The sequence below is a fragment of the Camelus ferus genome, chromosome 2 (genome assembly GCF_009834535.1).
Source record: "Camelus ferus isolate YT-003-E chromosome 2, BCGSAC_Cfer_1.0, whole genome shotgun sequence".
In the NCBI taxonomy this organism is placed as follows: Eukaryota; Metazoa; Chordata; class Mammalia; order Artiodactyla; family Camelidae; genus Camelus; species Camelus ferus.
The window spans coordinates 66,090,367-66,110,814 of NC_045697.1; the positions used below are offsets into that span (position 1 = coordinate 66,090,367).

The following is a 20,448-nucleotide window of genomic DNA, read 5'->3' on the forward strand; positions in this document are numbered from 1 at the left end:
CTGGGAGTTATGTACTATACACAAATCTATATATACTATGATTTGTGACCGATTTATAGAATTTATAAGGATAATTTTAATTAAAAGTGATCATTCACATAATTTGCTTACTGAAAGTCTAGGCCCTAGGTAAGATGAATTCTACTCAAAAAATAACGAATATTTACTTGGTAATAACTACTGGCCAGGTCCTGCCCTAAGCATTAATTATTTCAAATTTAATCCACAGAAACCCTTTAGTGTGGGCACTACTTTCCCTATTTAACAGTTAAGGAAATTGAGAGACTATCACACAGCTAGTAAACAAAAGTGATGTGATTTAAACACAGGTATCTAATTTCACAATGACTTTGTAATTTTTATTACTTTCTTATGAAGAGTTCATCTTCCTCATTATATGACTATAAATATATCATCCATGATTAGTTATTAAGGCCCCTGTTTTGGGTTCAGTAATGCTTCCACTTTCAAGAATATAGACATGTACAATGTAAGGCATTTATAATAGTATCAAATACCTAAGTAGAAACAGCCCACAGACAAAATACACTGCATAAAAATGTAAAATATTAATATGTAATTTACCCTCAAAACAATGTTTTGACTAAGTCTAAGTAGATCTGGCAGTAAGAAAAATTGTGAATTATGTTTAATGTTTGTAGAATTTGAAATGGCTGAAGGAAAGAAATAACTTTCTTTTAGAATCTCTCTGTAAAAAACCAATTCAAGAAGAAAAAAATACATACAGGATTGATAACAATGATCCAGTTTGACTTAAATATATTGTGAAACATGACATTTGCAGAGTGGCAGATATAAAAGGATGATTTCAAGGTAGGAATTAATACAACAAAAATGAGATGCTGCAAGTACAGATATGGTAAAATTTGGACTTGAATTTGTGAGTTGAATGAGTCAAAGTATCAAGCATCCTCCTGACACTGTAGATGTAGACAACAAAATAGTGATTACACAATGCTGTGAAGAAATTGAATTACAAGGACATTGGAAGAAAAAGTAAGGTCATGTGTGTATGTGTGTATAAACTCAAGTTTTTAGTTGAGAGTGTCCTGACAATTGTAAGAAATGCATACGTAGGAAAAAGAAGGGGTAAAAATTAGGATGAAAAAAAATCAAGCAAGGAAAAGATACAACGTGAGATTTGCTCTTTAATGGGAAGTTACTGAAAAGCAAGAATTATGTATTTTATTTAGAATTTAAATCCTATCTTTTTCCAGAAAAGCAATTATCATAGTTAACAAAACAGAGCAGGTAATTATCAAAAGGGTGAAAAATACTCACTATCTTTAATCCCCTAAATTGGTAATGGTAGATACTAGAGGTTTTGAATTTTAAAAGGCACATACAGGGATGGTATCTCCATGGTTTCCACCAGAATTATTAGGACTGAAGATCTCTTTGTCAGAAGTTTTTAATGTGAAGCCCACAGAGCACCAGGAGGTCCATGAACTTCCTGAAATTATGCACAATCTGTTGTGTGCACATGCAATTTCCTGGAAGGCATTCCATAGCTTTTTAAAAACCAGATTCTCAAAAGAGGTTCATTACCATCCCTTCTACCCCCTAAATTAAGAATGATTAATCTGGGAAAAGACGTATTTGCTTACAAATTGGTAATATTGTCTTAGTTTCCTGTTACCAAGGAAGAAAGATCTATTTAATTTTATGATTTGGCATCTTGTCTTTTCCATTTCATATTTGTGTGTGGGAGGTAAGATTAACTTATACAAGTTTCCATTACCAACGAGGTATGGTTTACATTTTTAAGATATCAAGTTAAGAAGGGATTCACATTTGCAAATCCCATTTTTAATCTCTGTTGCTGTTTATTATTTTGTTTGGTTTCCTATTCAATTCAATTCAAATTTCAAAGGGTTGTTCCTTCCTCAAATTGCTTCACAGGTTTATTTTGGTAAATATAAAGTAAAAAGAAATAACAATAAAATTCCCACAAAGCCTTTCCTTCTGTTTAATGAAGAAATATGAGGATTCCAGCAAACATTTTCACTGAGCCCATTTCAAAACTAACAGGTAATTAACAGGATTTGTGCAGCTGTATTAATCAGGGTTCTAAGGAGAAACAGAAACAATATTATATATATATAAAGAGATTTATTATGAGGGATTTGCTTACTCAGTTTTGGAGTCTGAGAAGTCCCTCTTGCAAACCGGAGGTCCAGGAACACCGGTGGTGTAGTTCCAGTCCAAGACTCAAGTCCCCTGAAGGCCTGAGAACAGGTCCAGAGGCAGGAAAGGATGGATGTCCTAGTTCAAGCAGAGAGAGTGAGTTGGCCTTTCTTCCACCTTTTCTGTTCCATGCAGGCCCTCAGTGGATTGGATGATGCACCCCATATGGGTGAGTGCAATCTTCATTATCAGTCTACCAATTCCAATGCTAATTTCTTCCAGACAGACCCGCACAGACACACTCAGAAATAATGTTTTACCAGCTATCCGGGCATCCTCAGCCCAGTCAAACTGACACTTAAAATTATAGCAGCCCCACATGAATATTTCAATTTAAAAAGTGAATTATATCCCCATAATGACCCTTGAAACAATCATTTATTTCTGAAATCTTAGTCACCACATCTGAGTAGTCCTGCTGACAAAATTTTATTTTATGGCCTATATTCTAGGAACTTTATCTTATCTACCATGTTGAATCATAAAAAACACCATACTACAAACTAGAAATGATAATGCCTTTATGTGACTAAGTATATTTCAAAAGACGAGGCGCCTCTAATCACATTTATACTACTGAAAAAGAAGAATTACATACTATTGTGGGAAATAATTCTTCTGGCAAAGAAGGTAGAGAGAAAAATGTGACAACATATAAACAAAGTCTATCAAATGTTGACGTTTAGATTCAACTGATCTAAACTTGAGATGAACAGGAAATGAGCCTAAGATTTCTAGATAGCTTCTGAGTCTCAGTATTTAAAGAAGAGAAAATAAGGAATATTTTAATTTTGAGAGAATCAGTACACTTGAGACAAAAATGTAGGAAAATGTTTGGACATGGTCCAATTATTTATTACTACATAACAAACTAACCCCCACATTTAATAGTTAGCTATCTTGTTATATCTTATGATTTTGTAGGTTAGAAATTTGAGCCAGGCTTATTCAGTGACTCAAATTTTACCATTTATTTCTCATTTACTAGTTGGAATACTTTTAAAGAGATGCTTTCCTTCCTCTATTATTTGATTACCTAGTAGAGCCCTATATAGAGAAAAGGCAGGCTAAAAGTGTGATTCTTTTCCCACTCTTACTAGTTTTCATGATAATGAGTTGTCTCCTTTCATTCTCTAAAGACAATTAGTTTCTTTGTTAATTATCAGAAAAAACTCATGGATTTACACATATTTAATGGCTTTTAAGTAACTGCAATTTTTAATCTTATTGAAGTTCCAAATTGCACCATCTTTGGCCAGTAGTGGGAGCCTCTTCAAGTTGACTCCTGAATCTTTTTGACATGATATTAGTGATCTTTGACAGTTTCCTTGCTTTTTGGCATATGTAGACATTCCAGGCTCGTTCTACATTTCCTGTCCCAGACTAGCATCTGTCCTTTTTCCAAAAAGTCCTGGTTTCCTTTAGTGGTAAGTAATATTTCAGGATCACCAGTATTAGAGGTAGGGATATGTATGGGCTAATCAGTTTCTAGGCCTTTCCAGTGGACACAGATAGGAAGCACATACACACTACATGTATGTATGTATGTATGTATATATATATATATATATATATATATATATATATATATATACAGTGTATATCAAACCTTGTAAGTTCCTACAGGGGAGAAAGTAGTTTTCAAATTTTTCTCCCATATCAATAATTGTTTATAGTCACTTTTTAAAAAATTGTTAGGTTTACTGAGTTATAATTTATAAACAATAAGATTAATCCCTTTTAAGTCTATAGTTGAGTAAAATTTGACAAATATATTTAGTTACCACCATAATCAGTACACTCTGGGAAAGAGCAGGTTGAAACAAGCAGAGGATCAAGGATTGATCTTTGGAGAATGATAATATTTAGGGTCAGAAGGAAGAAAAATCAGAGGACTGATTTTCACTCCCAACTCCTGCTATCATTCTAGAAGATTTCAGGGTCCAAGCAGGAGAAAACTTCCATTCTCTTGCCCCTATTATGGCAAGCATTATGTTTCCCCCAAAATTCATATGTTGAAATTCTAACTCCCAGTATCTCAGAATGTGACTCTGTGCTTGGAGATAGAGCCTTTAGACTGGTAATTAAGTTAAAGTACGGTCATTAAGTAAGCCCTTATCCAATAGGATGTATCCTTCTTTAAAAAAAGAAAGAAAGAAAATTTGGACACAAGACAAGTACAAATGGAAGACTATGTCAAGTTGCAGGAAGAAGACAGCCATCTATAAGACAAGGCTTGGCTCTTTTCCAGCTATATCCAATCCCAAAGGGCAAGGAATCTGTGAAGGAGACACATTCACTCAGAACCTGTGCCTTGATGTTTAGAAAAAGGTTTTGAGTACCTGGTCCCTAAAATTCTCTCCTCATACTGCTCCAAGATGGCTAACAGTGACTTTTCCCCAGGTCTTTTCTATTGAGGGCCAACAATGCTTCTAGCATCTGTATCTTTAGACGCAATATGAAGCAAAAAGGCCCCTAGGTCAAACAGGTGATGAAGCAGTGGGGTGGGAGTAGATTTGCCAAATATAATACAGGACACCTTGTTAAATTTGAATTTCAGACAAACAACACATAATTGTTTAGTATGAATAATTCCAAATATTGCATGGGACATAATTATACTAAAAAGTGTTCATTGTTTATCTAAAATTCATATTTAAGAGAGCATACTTCTTTTTTAAAACTATGCCAATCCTAGGTAGGGTCAGACTTGGTCATTTGAGCTGGATATCCATTTGCATGATCACAAAGTGCCTAATGGTATCAAACTAAGGGGGAGGAAATGACATAGGGGAGGCAGGATACATGTGCCAACCAATGTTCTTTGAATCACCCACATTCTGTCTGACATATAGGAATTCTAAACTCAATCTGGCTTTCCAGGTCACTTTCAAAATAGGATGATAGAATATATTTTATTTTTACATTCTGTTAGTTGTATTTATAATGCTTAGATCTTGAAGCAAATATTTCTCATAACCAAAAATAATTAACTGTTTATAAGTTGATGCATCCTTTGATCACATCATTTAACATGCATGCATAAATCTAGGGCATTCCATAGGATAACAAAAATAGGTACAATGGAAATCCCAATTGTGTAGCCTTTGATCCTGAATTTTATGGGCCCAGATACTTAATTTTATAGATGTGCCCACATTTGAAAAAACTGTGAACTCCTGTCATACAATTCAAAACACTGATTTATAAAACAGAATGCCAATTTAAGTTTACCATGACCAAAATGTATTTGGCAGAATAACGATTAATAGTAATTCTTCTCTAAGAGAAATGCCAACCAGATGATCAAATTACAACTCAGAAAATTGCCTGTTTAGTCGTTAGACAAAGAGAGTAAGTATTCATAGGGTGACAGTTTTATCAAGATATGTGAATTGTCATTCTACTCTAGGTGCAACCCAGCCAACAGTGGGAAAGCAGTTCAGATGCTTTGAAATTCAACATCCCGGGGTTTTTTCCTTCCTTACCAGTTAACTACTTAACATCTGCAGGCCTCGGTTTCCTTCTTTTGTAAAAACAGGGTTGACAAGACACATAAAACATTCAGAACGATATTGTTACACTGTCTACACATTATGTAAATATTACAGATTATAATATAGAAAATATTATATTAAATATTCTTATTATGCTACTTATCGTCATTGTGCTATTTACCATTGTTCTATTTAACAACTTTGTGCCTAACCTGGAGAAACAGGCCACAAGCGCGCTTCCAAGGCAAAGAGGCGGGTACGGGTTACCATGACAACAGCGCGCGCCTAGACTTTTTCCACTCGCACGTCGCTGGGGAAGCGAAAAGCCTAGGCTGCGTGTTGCGTCATCACTACGCGCTCATCGGGCTTCTCCGTGCTGTTTTAGAAGGTCCCGGCCCGGCTACCGTCGCTCCACGCCAGGAATTTTTTTTTTTTCCCAACCTTTGTTACATCGCACCGAGGCTGCAAGACTGTAAGTACTGAGAGAAGAATAACAGAAAGCGAGCGAGCATTAAAAGAGATGCCGCCACACGCTCTTCCTTCTGAACCTTCCCCGTGTTTTCTTGATCCTATCAGCTTCCTCTCAGCTGGGATCGCGCCGCGTCAACTTCCGGGCGGGTGCCCGCCAGCACAGCCTCCGCCGCTCCCCTCCTTTGGCCCCTTTGTGTCCCTGCAGTGTCGAGGCACGGGCCCTGGCACGTCCTTTCCCGAGGCAGGGAGCATCGTAGTGCAGGGAGCCTCTCACTGTGGGCGGGCGCGCGGCCCGCCGGGGGGTTAGCGTGGGGAACGTGCCTGCGCGTGCTGGGGTAAGAGGAGGTTGCACGAGGGTCAGCGTGTGGTTCGAGGAAGGAGGGGCAGGGAGGGGGTACGAAGGGGAGTAAAAAGAGCAATGGAAAATTTTGAAAAGATAACCCCTGTCCACCTTCTGTTTGTTGTGGCCTAACAATGAGGCGCAGCCATAATAGCCATCCCGAGCCACTGGCATGTTTGCGGGCTCTTAATTGCCTTGGGAATGAACTGCTGTGGCTTTGTATTTTACGTTGTTTTCATGGCCTCTTTTTCTCTTTATTTTCTACCTGCAGATTAGTTCAGTTAAAGCTCTCAACCCCACGAGGTGGTGGTTTCTACCAATATGAATCTTTTCAACCTGGACCGTTTTCGCTTTGAGAAAAGGAGTAAGATTGAGGAAGCGCCTGAAGCAACCCCTCAACCCTCCCAGGCTGGCCCTTCTTCACCAATTTCTCTTAGTGCTGAAGAGGAGAATGCTGAAGGGGAAGTTAGCAGGGCAGGCACCCCTGATTCAGATATAACTGAAAAAACAGGTGAGTTACAATGTTCCAAATTGATGTAGCATCAAGAGGGAGAGATTCTAATTTTTGTTCTTGATGCTGTGTGTACTGATGCATTGTCCTTCGCTATGCCCTTTTAAATATAGCTTTGGGACTGCGATAGGCACCATGTACCTCGAACTGAGGATCCATCCATAGTTGTTTCACTTTTATATGAGTTCTTAGAATCTGGCCCAATGATGGAAACTAAAATCAGAATTTAGGTCAGAATGGTTGCTACTGGAAAATCTAGGTGATTCAGTCCTGTGATAGACTTTGAGTCTGTTGCTGCCAGACGTTTACATTCATTCCAGTATTCCTCCAAAAAATATTGATCATCTTCTGTGAGGTAGACTTTATGCAGAGTACCTGAAGTCATCCTCTACGAACAAATGAAGAGCAGATCACATTCAGATTTTTCCAGTCACCTGACTTCCTGGAGATCTTTAAAGTGCAAATGAATAATCGGTATTCTTCATGGTGAATCAACCATTTTTAACCTCCTCAGCAAATTGTCAGGGAAAATAGAATTTGCCAGGCCAAAAATCAGCATTCCCATTTTAATCTATGTTTTTTGGACAGTTAACAATTGAATATATTTGAACTATTACTGTGTTTTAGGCATAGTGCTGAGTGCTTCACATTCTCTCACTTAATTTACATAGCAGTCCTTCCAAGATATTATTATCTACATTTTGCAGAAATGAGACCCATGGAGGTTAAGTTGTTAGGAAGTTGGTAGAACCAGAGTTCAAATCCAAACAGTCTAATTCCTGAGCATAAACTAAAAGTTTTACATTATACAATTTCTTATGAAGAGTGAAAGGGATATTAGAAGCTTTATTTTAATGTTTATTTCAGTAATACCATTTTTTAATGCAAAACTCAGTATTTCATAAGCAGCTTTTAAATTACTGTGACCCTGACTAAATTGGTAATATATATCTTCTCTCTTAATATCTCCATTTTGTTTGCTATTCTTCTACTTAAATGTAACAAGTGAGGGCAGAGTTCCTGCAAGTTACCTAGAATAACATTTTAAAATACTTGGTAGGCTGGATTAAGTGGTAATTAGTCAAATTTTGAAAGGCTTTGCTTATCTGAAGACTTCTGAACTCAACCTGATTTCAAACCACTGAAGGATTTAAGCACTGGAGTGACATCCCTGTATGCACTGTTTCAACAGATACTTGATTTGCATAATGTGCTGTAGTTAATGTCTAGACATCCGGGTACTTTAAGGTTTTAACAGTAAATATTTTAATCTGTTTCCTACGTAGTTGGGGAGGGCAGGGAAGGTCAGGGTATAGGCATGGAATTTTGAGTCTTTATAAGCCTCTGCTTCATTTTAGTTAAATGGGATGTTGGACAAGACTTTTAGATTATCTGAGATCCACAATTTTTTAATCTTTAAAATAAAAGCACTTCATAAACTGGAAATCAATGAAATGTCTTAGTTATTTGTCACTATTAGTAATGTGGAATTCTTAATTGCCTTTTCTAATCAGAAAGTGTTTCTTCTGCTTTACATTTTTTTTCCTGTCTGGGGAGACTTCACTCCTTTTCTGTTTATTGGGACTTTTCATACATTAATTCCTCTTAGAAACTGAGATTGCCTTTAGGAATCACATGGTCAGTTTTGAGGACACTTGGGAAATAGGAAAATCAAGTTTGTTCTGGGAGTGGTGAGGATTCATCCTACTAGGAGTAGAGAGCTTTGTTTTCAGAAAAGATTATTGTAATTGATACTGTGGATTTTTGAGACTCTTAAAAATTAAGGCTAAGTTTAGACTTTACAATATAGGTACTTGGGGTCCATTAAAGGCTAAAAGGGTAAAGTGATGAAAGAAACTTGTTTTGTAAAAACAGTCAGTCTAACAGTCATGAGTACTATACATTGTTACAGGGTAGGGTTTGATGGGAGAGAAATCATTTAGGAACCACTTATAATCCACACTTAATGATGGCTGTACAAAGAGAGAAGGAGGAGAGATGAGAGATTCCGAAATAAGAAAGGGAGAGATTTTACAACTAGATCCTTGCGAATGAGATAAAATGAATGCTAATAATTTTAGCTAAAGTAATTGGGGAATAAAAGATAGCTTTGTACATCAGAATAGGTATTAAGTACCCACTGTAAGACATTGGGCATGCCTTTAAAAATTCAAATGAGATCAAAGGTCCTGCATGCCTTTTAACTAGACTAAAAGCAACTTGGCATGGGGGAGAGGGGGTGCTGAATTGAGCACTGGACCTTGGGGAGAGGACAAGACAATGAAGTTGGAATTAAGATTAGACCAGATATATTGGGAAATCATCAGTGGGCTATGAATACTGACCTTTTTTTTTTTTAGAGGAAATCTGATCCTTTTTAAAATTTTGTTTTTGTTTTTGTTGTGGGAGGGAGGTAATTAGGTTGATTACTTATTTATTTAATGTAGATATTGGGGATTGAACGCAGGATTCATTCATGCTAGGCATGCACTCTACCACTGAGCTATACCCTGACCTTACTTTCTTTATCATCAACTGGTAACTTATTTTGTTATTATTTGGGATGATGCAATATTTGTTTTATTTATAGTAGTTTTAGGGTCTAAGTCAGTTTATAGGACAAATTGTATATAGTTAAAGTTACCTATAATCACTCTTTTTCTGCCAATTCTGTTTTTTGCCTAATACAAGATTTTATTTCCTACCACTCTCCTTTAGTTACTGTGCCACAAACACAGTGTTCCTTGAATATGTCAAACATCATTCAGTCTTTTCCTTCTTCTCATTTGCTCTTCCTTATGCCTCTAAGATGCTTTTCTGTTGATATCTGCATATGACTAGGCTTTGTTTCATTAGAGTTTAGTGAAGTGTTATCTTTTGTAGAAGGCCATTTCTTGACCAGTGTCTCCGAAGTAGCAACTCCCTCCCTTTTACTCTACTGTATTTTTTTGTATAGTATCTTGTCACCATCTAACATTACATTATATATTTGTGTCTCCCTTATTAGAATGTAAGATGTGTGAGAGCAGAGACCTTGTTCACCTATCCTTCCCCATTGCTCAAAACAGTGACTGCTGTATAGTAGGTCCTCAGGAAGTATGTGTTGAAAGAGGAGTATTGGATGATAATTAGGTGATATTAGTACTTTGTACATTTTTTTTTAATGTCCCTCCTCTACTATATGATCTTGAAATGGTTACATAGCTGTCAGTCATTGTTTAGCCATGGATACTTGAAACTACTTTTGATACAAGGCAGGCTTCCTGAATCCCACCTTTGGATCTGAGGGCATACATGTAACCTGTGGGCACCTCTCCTGCCTAGGTTTATTCTACTATCTCAATGCCCAGAGTTATCAGTAGTTATTACTTACACTTTATTTGTCTTTTCTTCTTTTACTTTTCTTGGAGCATAGCAGGTTTAGAGGGAATAAAGCAATGGCAAATGAGTTTGAGAGGAGAGAACCTACTATGTTTTATGCATAAAGAATAAAAAATTAAGCTAAGCCTGATCCTCAAGGAGCACCAAGAGGAAAAGACATATAAATATATATATATAGTTAAAGTAGCACAATGAGATAACTCATAATAAGGGAAGATACTAAACAGTATAAGACCACAGTCTAATTCACAATGATTCAGTTATCCCTTCTTCCTGCAGAGGATCAGGAAAAGTCATAGAGAGGGTGACTTTGAGTGGACCCTAAACAGTGAATCATTGCTTATTCAGTGAATAAGGGATGAAAATATATGTTGCCGTGGAGTGTGGTATGTGTGTGGAATAGGTGAGGTTATCTATGGAAGAGGAGGTGTAGGGCAGTTTAGATGAAGCTGGAAAGATTTAGAAACAAAAACTGCTGGGTTGTAAGGGCCCTTTCTTTGTATACTATGCCAGGGAGGATGGACTTTATTTGGTACATGATATGGAGCATTTTAGTATGGGAAAAACATTGATGAAGCTGTTGCAATAATTGAAGCCTAAATGTAGGGAAATGACATTAGGGATGGCAGAGGAAGCAGTTTAAGGAAGTTTTATATGTTGTGTATTTGATGATCAGTTAAAGGTGGAGGATTTGAAGGTAACTTTCCTTGGATATGAGTGATTGGCTCTGTCAACGTAATTAGGCAGTAGGATTTGGAGGAAGATACCAAAACACGTTGAATTTGAGTTTTCACTCATATTTCCGTAGCAAGGTCTATTAGAGGGTTGAGCATTGGATTCTGGAGCTCGAAGAGCTTCTCAGGTCAGAACCTGGAAAATCAACTTTGGAGTCATGCTTGTAGTAAGTTATCAAAAAAATGTCCTAAGCAAGGTATATAGTAAGAAACATCAACATTTAATGATGAACAAAGGAAGGGAAACCAATGAAAGATATAAAGGATGACTGAAATAGACAGAGAATGATAATGCCCAGAAGCTAAAGAAAGAGGAGAGAGTTTCCAGGTTGGTGTGAACAATATCAGATGTTGCAGAGAAGTCAAGTTGGATGGGAACTGATCAGAGACCACTTTCCTTGGAAATTAAAGTTCCTGTTGACCTTTAGCAGTTTCAGTAGAAAGCTAAGAAGGTGAAGACTTCTCTTCCAAGAAAGGAAAGAGAGAAGCAGCTTGACGGAGAAGCAATGTCAAGAAAAGATGTTTGAGGAATATTGAAAATTGAGCATATTTGTTGGCCAAGGGGAAGAAACTAGTGGAGAGGAAAAGGATGGGGTGGGAGGAGCAGGTATTTGAAAAGAGGCATTAAGGGGATGGGATTGTTTAACTTTGAAAAGGAATAAAGGCACATTTTACCCAGGGGAGGAGGAGTGAAAGATAAAAATAGATGGGTTCAGAGATTATTTTGAAGTTGGAATGGGGGAATGTTTTAGTATATGCTTGATGAATTTCTCTGATAAAATTAGATGGCGTTTTCTAAAGTCATTTCCATTTCAGTATGTTCGTAATGTCAAAAGTAACTTGTTAATAAGTGAGAACAAAATTTTAATTATACCAGTTATCAAAAAGATTACCAGAGAGCACTGCTCTGCCACATACGGATTGTATGATCTTGGTCTTGATTAAGATGTCAGCGTTTTTGGACTTCACGTCCTTTGTCTAGATGTTCCCTGAAGTCCTTGCAGACAGCAAAATGGGTAAAATCCTTTGAATGATGAAGCCAAATGTATCATTTTAACGTCATGATTCTGTAACTGTCAGGTGATACTCATTCCTTTTTAAGTGTGGGTGGCCAAAATGTGAATCTTTGCTGTACCTTTGATTAGAAATTCTGGTTCCTTAATGTCTGCTAGTGTTAGTACTTAGTAAAAGGGTTAGTGCTCAGTTGTCATAATATAAAGTATAGAATTAATTTTGTTACAAAGACTAAAGAAAGGGTGGTACCATTTTCCTCCTTCACTCATTGTTTGTCATTTACTAGTCACTTATCCCAAAACCATTTATTGATGGATCCTTTTTCTTATGTTCGAAATGTCATCATTACAGGCATACCTCAGAGATAGCGCGGGTTTGGTTCAGACCACCGCAATAAAGCAAGTATTGCAGTAAAGCAAGTCGTGGATTTTTTGGTTTCCCACTGTGCGTAAAAGTTATGTTTATACTACACTATAGTCTGTTAAGTGTGCAATAGCATTATGTCTAAAAACTGTGCATACATTAATTTAAAGAATACTTTATTGCTTAAAAATGCTAACCATCTTCTGAGCCTTCAGTGAGTTGTAATCTTTTTACTGGTGGAGGGTCTTGCCTTGATGTTGATGGCTGCTTACTGATGGGGTGGTGGTTGTTGAGGGTGGGGGTGATTGTGCCAATTTCTTAAAATACAAAAACAGTGAAGTTTGCTACATCAGTTGACTCTTCCTTTCACAAAAAATTTCTCTGTAAATGTGATGCTATTTGATAACATTTTACTCACAGCAGAACTTCTTTCAGAATTGGAGTTATCCTCTCAAATCCTGTCACTGCTTTATCAACTGAGTTTTATATAGTATGCTAAATCCTGTGTTATTTCGGCAGGCTTCACACTGTCTTCACCAGGAGTAAATATCATGTCAGGGATCTCCTTTCTTTGCTCATCCATAAGAAACAGCTCCTCATTAGTTAAAGGTTTATCATGAGATTGCAACAATTCAGTCACATCTTCAGGCTCTATTCCTAATTCTAGTTGTCTGCTGTTTCCACCACATCTGCAGTTCATTCTTCCACTGAAATCTGGAACCCCTCATAGTCATCCATGAGGGTTGGAGTCAGCTTTTTCCAAACTCCTCTTAATGTTGATATTTTGACCTCTTATGAATCATGAGTGTTCTTAAGGGCATCCAGAATGGTGAATCCTTTCAGAAGATTTTCAATAGACTTTGCCCAGATCCATCAGAGGAATCACTATTGATGACAGCTATAGCCTTATGAAAAGTATATCTTAAGTGGTAGGACTTGAAGGTTGGAAATGTTCCTTGATCCATGGGCTGCAGAATGGATGTTGTGTTAGCAGCCATGAAAACATTAATCTCATTGCATATCTGTATCAGAGCTCTTGAGTGACCAGGTGCATTGTCATTGAGAATATCTTGAAAGGAATCTTCCTGAGCAGTAGGTCTCAACAGTGGGTTTAAAATATTCAGTAAGTGATGTTATAAACAGATGTGCTGTCAATCAGGCTTTGTTCCACTTACAGAGCATAAGCAGAGTAGATTTAGCATAATTCTTAAGGGCCCTAGGATTTTTAGAATGGTAAATGAGCATTAGTTTCAGCTTAAAGTCACCAGCTGCATTAGCCCCTGACAGGAGAGTCAGCCTGTCCTTTGAGGCCAGGCATTGACTTCTCCTCTCTCGTTGTGGGAGCCCTAAATGATACCTTCTTCCAATAGAAGGCTGTTTGGTCTACATTCAAAATCTCTTGTTTAGTATAGCCACTTTCATTAATGATCTTAGCTGGGTCTTTCAGCTTCTACATCAGCATTTGCTGCTTCAACTTACACTTTTACATTATGAAGATGCCTTCTTTCCTTCAACCTCATGAGCCAACTTCTGCTAGTTTCACACTTTTCTTCTATAGCGTCCTCACCTCTCTGAGCCTTCATAGAATTGAGGAGAGTTAGGGCCTTGCTCTGGATTAGGCTTTGGCTTAAGGGAATGCTGTGCCTTGTTTGATCTTTTATCCAAACCAGAAAAACTTTCTCCATATTTTCAATAAGGTTGTTTTGTTTCTTATTCGTGTGTTCACTGGAGTAGAACTTTCAGTTTCCTTCAAGAACTTTTTGTTTGCATTCGTGACTTGGCCAACTGGTGCAAGAGGCCTGGCTTTCAGCCTTGTTGGCTTTAGGTGTGCCTTCTCACTAGCCTTAATCATTTCCACCTTTTGATTTAAAGTGAGGGATGTACAACTCTTCCTTTCACTTGAATACTTAGGAGCCATTGAAGGTAATTAATTGGCCTAATTTATTGTTATGTTTTAGGGAGTAGGGAGGCCGGAAGAGAGGAGGAGGGGGAACTAGCTGGCAGTCCGTCAAGTAGTCAGAACACACATAACATTTATCAATAAAGTTTGCCATCTTACATGGATGCTGTTGGTAGCACCCTAAAACAGTGACAGGAGTAACATCAAAGATCACTGATCACCGTAAGAAATATCACAATAATGGAAAAGTTTGAAACATTGTAAGCATTACTACCAAAATGTGACACAAACACATGAAGTGAGCAGATGCTGTTGGAAAAATGGTGTCAGTAGTCTTGCTGAACACGGGGTTGCCACCAACCTTCAGTGTGTAAAAAACACAGTATCTGCAAAGCACAATAAACAAGATATACCTTTATTGTAGATTTTAGTGTTTTGTTTTTTTCTTCTTTAACGTGAAAGTTTAAAGAAGTCATTTCTTTGGTTTTTCTTCTTTTTTTTTTTTTAAATTTCCAAGTGACTGAAATTTTTCTTTGATGTTTTTATTAACATTTACTTCTAATTTCACTTTTTGTGACCAGGGAATGTGGTCTGTAGAATTTCTTCTTTTTATTTATTTACTGAAATTTTCTTTTTGTCCTACTACGCAATTTTTGTAAAAGTTCTAAGAGTACTTGAAAAAAAGACATAGTCTAAGTATAGATTTAATTATATGTCAAATAATAATGAGTTATTATTTATACCATTTTTTTCAAAGTGGATAACAAATGCATCATAAGTCAATTTCTTGGATCCTGACTACATGCATATAACTTTTTTTTAATTGGAATAGAATAAATAAAAGATTATCAAAGTGTCACAGTAAACCATCTTAGACCTTTTTTCCAGTTATATATATATCTATCTAGCAGTCTGTGCTTAGGGTCATAAGTCTAATGTGTCTCTTACAGTGAGTTCCAGTCACAAATGTTTGAAGAGCACCTTTCTGTATCTTAATTATTTTTCTGTTCTCTTTTCTGTTAAGTAGACAAGAGAGTTAAAGCCTCATATTTGTCTCTGTTGACTTTTCACTCTATATATCCTGCAGTGTTTATGCATTTCATAATTAGAATGCATTTGCACATGTCAGTTACATTTTTATTGTAGATATAAATTCTGTTATTAAAAAGTAACTTTCAGGCTTAACACTTTGGCTTTGTGCATTATTAATAGCATGACTTTCTTTTCCTTTCCATTTTTTGCATTTTCCTTTTGATTTCAGGATTAAACCTGAAATGTTTCATTTTACTTTATCTTAGAATAATGTGTTGGAAACTACTTTTAAGTTTTGTATTCAGTGCATTCTTCGTCTTCTTTCTAGAGCTTTTCTCAGAGATACTTCGATTTATCTAAGATATTAAAGGTATTTCCCTATCTATTGTGACGTTCAAATTAAGACTGTCCAGATTTTATAATCTATAGTTTTGGCAGTAAACCATTCAAAGGGACAATATATGATGTGTTTTACTAGGTATTCAAAGGAACTGCCTCTTGAAAGTCAGTTGCCATGTTTGAGAATTGAACCATGTAGAGCAATATACAATTAGAATATCAAAAAGGGCACACTTACATAAGTCTGCAGAACAGGTATGAAGATTTATGTGTTTTCATTCTTCTTTGGGAGATCACCTTTATTTGTGGATTATCAAATTGATTTAGACTATTTCTGTGTGAAATCATGGTCTCCTAGTAGTGATTTTGTTTGTTTGTTTTTTGAGTGGTCCTCGATCTTGGACCACTTGGAAAGGTAGACTCAGTGGCAGGTTTAAATGCTTCTTTTGTTTCATGGTAGACTTAGATATGAGACTGGGTAAAAGCATACCGGAAAATTTGAGATATAAGATTTATCTTTTCATACATGCTACTGTTGGGGAATTTCATTTGGAATGACTGTGTGGAAACTTGTGATCTTCTTACATAGGCTAATTAATGTAGGTTCCAATTGCCTTTGGTAATGAGATAATCATCTTCTGCCTCTAAAACATAGAATTTTTTTTACTGTTTTTATATGGAAAGACCAGCTGTTTCCCCTCATGTTTCTTTATTTTGTATTTTGTTTATTCCGCTCTCATGGCACAAATTATGACTCATTTAGCTACTTATGCACATGGCTATTTAGCTCCTATTGTTAGTTTCTTTAGGGCAAGTAGAACTATAATTTGCCTTTTTTTTTTCTTTCTTTCTTTAATATCCTCTACCTCCTGGTACAGTACCTTAAAAAGAGAAGGCATTCAGCAAATGTCAGAATTAATAGTAGCCAGTGTTTTTATAATTGTTTCTGCTTTTCACCATTCTTCCCTTCATTTTAATATTTTGCTTTTTTGCTTTCTTCTTTCTCCTTTGTGCTGCTGCTTAAAAGTGTTTGCTTTGAATCAGAAAGCATCATTGCATCAGGAATATCTTTTTGGCTATTGACTCTTATTATTTTTTGTTGTTTACTTCCAAAAATAGTTCAAATAAATAAATCTAAGCATTTGAGCACTATTCTAATTCTAGATTATTGACTATATTGGAAAGTTGGTATTTTATATAAACAAGCTCTTACTATATTCTGTTAGTCTTTAAAGTGTGATCTGTGAACCTTAGCGGTCCCTAGGATCAAAACTATTTCATAATAATGTTAAAACATTACTTGGTTTTTTTTTTTTTTACAGTGTTGTATCAGTTTCAGGTGCACAGCATAGTGTTCAGTTATGCATATGTATTCTTTTTCGTATTCCCGGTGCCGTACAGTAGGACCTTGTTTACCTACTTTATATATAGTAGCTAGTATCTGTAAATCTCAAACTCCTGATTTATCTCTCCCCATCTTTTCCCTTTGGTAACCATAAGTTTGTTTTCTGTATCTGTGAGTCTATTTCTATTTTGTAAATAAATTCATTTGTGTCATTTTTTAAAATTCCACCTATAATTGATACCATATGGTATTTGACTTTCTCTGTCTGACTTCACTTAATATCTTTTGAAACAAAATGTGAACTACCCTCTGCTGTGTACCAAGGTACAGTAGTTGTCTCAAGAGAAAGCATTTGAGGAGTTGCTTTGAATTGTGATCTCAGCTTGTCATTCTTTTACAGAACACCATTTTTACTTGAAAGAATGAATGACCAGCAAACTACATTTATGCAGATTTAGGTATTTAGCAGATATTTTCTCAAAAATGAACTGGTATCAAGGAAGACAACTGACAGCATTTATTGCAAGTGATAAAATTCCAGTTTCAAAGAAAAAGTTTTGGAAAATATATCCACAGCTGTGAGTTTGACAATCTCTAGATATTTAGAACCAGTGGTGAGATTAATGAAAATAATTTTTAAAATAAAATATCATGACTTGTCAACATTTAGAAGATCTGCATTAATCATTCAATGAACCAGTATTTTCCAAAAGACCAGTGCACACATACTAAAAAAAAAAAAATGCATGGGTTAAAGACCTATTAAAGTACGAGATAGACCAGTGGGTTTCAATGAAACAATGTGAAAGTTTATTAATGTTGTTTCAGATTCCACATTGCAGCAACCTTTAGAAAAACTACCATCTGTCAAATATGGATTTAGTATCACAGAATAACAACAGTCACGTAAAAAGGCTATGAAAATATTTCTCCCTCCCCTAACTGTTTAACTATGATCAGGCATGATTTTCCTCATAAACCTAAATAATATACTACAAGACAAAAGCAATATACTGCAAACAGATTAATTGCACAGACATGAGAATCTAGCTGTCTTCTATTAAACTGGAGATTTTCACAGATGTAAAACAATGCAACTGTTCTCACTGAATTTGGGGGGTAGGGGAAGGAGGGGATATAGTTTTCATAAAGTATGTTAATATGTAAAGACTTTGTTTAATAAATAAATATTTAAACTTTTTTTTAGTTTCTGTTTTCTAATATAAATATCATAGACAAAATCTACATAAGCAGAACTCTTCAGGGCCCTCATTTTTTAAGAGTAAAGGAGGTCCTAGATTGAGGAATGTTGTTATATTGTAACCTTCCCTCATTCCCCCATATTATCAAACCACCTCCTCTTTTAGTCACTTACCAGTCAGGCTATGGGGATACCACTTGATTCAGTGTGGTATACATGTTAATGTATATATCTTGATGGTATACATTACATATTCAATAAAAGTTCTAAGTAATTGAGTACATGTAGGAGAGTAAGCCCAGCTTTTCCTTTATTTTTTACTGTCTTGTTAATGAAGCATATTAAGCATGAGTTTTAAAAATTGGTATGTCTTCACCATATATTTTGTACTATAATCTGTATATCATAAGGGGAGAAAAATCAAAAGAAAAGATGAATATATAATCAAGTTCAAGAAACTCTAGTTCTCCTTATACTCACTAATAGGATTTTTAGAGCCCCCCTAAGCATAAGACATTTGAATGACTAATTTTGAAAAAATTATTCTTCATTTTGAATGAAAAAGCTTTTTAAAGAAAAGTGGACAATCCACATCATTTTACAATAGCCCTTTTCAAGTGTAAGAAACCAGGACACTGTTGTTAAACTGTTCAAGTCATATGCATTAGCTTTAGGTCAGACTTTTGATACAGTAAAGATCTAAATTTTTAGTTTTATGTATGATTTTTGTATATCAGGAACACTAAAAAAGCAGATTCCATAGTAACTTCTTACTTGTTTTACGCTAATTGGATTGTAATTTTATTACTTTACATAATAACCAGAATTTGTAAGTGGCTTTATACATACGGCAGTTAACATAGCTGTGATTGGTTCCAAAGCAAAATTTTTTGCCCACAGCACACTCAGCATTTATAAAATTGTTCTTTTCGAATAATTTTGTGATTTGCTTTTCAGTAGTGTTGCTAGGACTTCATTGCAGGAAGTTAAAAAATGTATTTTTAGTGTCCTCCAGGCAATTGGTTATGTAGGTCTTGGTTAATGTTACTTACAAATATGGCTCAAGAGCCTTATAATAATGATTGCTATCGTTTCATGACAGTTAATGGGGGGAGGCCAAGAGTTTTAGGGTGTCAGGATTTAGACTTTTGGTCTTGGATTTTAGATTTGCTGCTTTCTCCTATGACTTTGGACAAGTTGCTTTCTGTAAACTTTAGTTTATCTATAAAATTATGATATAATGTGCCCTCAGAGTCATTGTAAGGATTGAATATGTGTTTCACTTATGGACTTGATACTGAACAACAGTTAATGATAGCTATTGTTTTTTTTAAATCAGCACCTTTGAATTAAAGATCCATGTGGTCATTGCTTTTTAAAACATACAACTGGTCCTCTTATCCATAGGTTCCCTCATCTACAGTTTCAACCAACTACTATGGAAAATATTAAAAGAAAAAAATCCAGAAAGTTCCAAGTAACAAAACTTGCACTTGTCATACTGCAACTGTTTATTACAACTTTCGTATTTCATATTTATTACAGCTTTCATATTTGTATTTACAACTAGTTACCTAGAATTTACACTGATACTAGGTATTATAAGTAATCTAGCTGTGTGCATAGGTTATATGCAAATAGATGCCATTTTATATAAGGGACTTGAGCATCCACCAGTTCTGGTGTGTGTGGGGGAAGCAGGGAGGCCCTGGAACCAATCCCCACAAACCTCAGGGATACTGAGGGACAACTGTATTCACTAAACAAGGCACTGGATACTTTTACTTTAATATGAATTCCTTAAATCTGATCTCTTCTCCTCAAATGTATAGGGGAGAATAATTTTGAAACTCAGCCCTTGGAGAGAGAAAACCATGGTGGAATACTATACTCATCTGTTCTGGATAGACAGATGATGCCAACTTTATTAGTTTGTTAGGGTTGCCATAACATAATACCACAGACTGGGTGGCTTAAATTGCAGACATTTATTTTCTCCCATATCTGGAGGCTAGAAATCCAAGGTCAAGGTGTTGGCAGGTTTGGTTTCTTTTACGGCCTTTCTCTTTGGTTTGCAGGCGGCCACCTTCCCACTCTAAACTCACATTACCT

At 35.9% G+C, this 20,448-nt stretch overlaps 1 protein-coding gene across 3 annotated transcripts in view; it reads left to right on the forward strand.

Moving 5' to 3' along the window:
* The first annotated feature begins 6,038 nt into the window (after positions 1-6,038).
* Positions 6,039-20,448, forward strand: part of SMARCAD1 (SWI/SNF-related, matrix-associated actin-dependent regulator of chromatin, subfamily a, containing DEAD/H box 1) — a 72,355-nt gene continuing 57,945 nt past the window's right edge. The window contains exons 1-2 of one of the 3 annotated variants that reach the window (XM_014565665.2): positions 6,039-6,177; positions 6,788-7,027. In XM_014565665.2, the coding sequence (XP_014421151.1) occupies positions 6,838-7,027 (190 nt within the window). In that variant the 5' untranslated portion in view covers positions 6,039-6,177; positions 6,788-6,837. Of the gene's footprint in view, positions 6,178-6,228; positions 6,512-6,787; positions 7,028-20,448 lie in introns of those variants that run through there. The other 2 variants (XM_014565664.2, XM_014565663.2) reach the window with 2 other exon arrangements.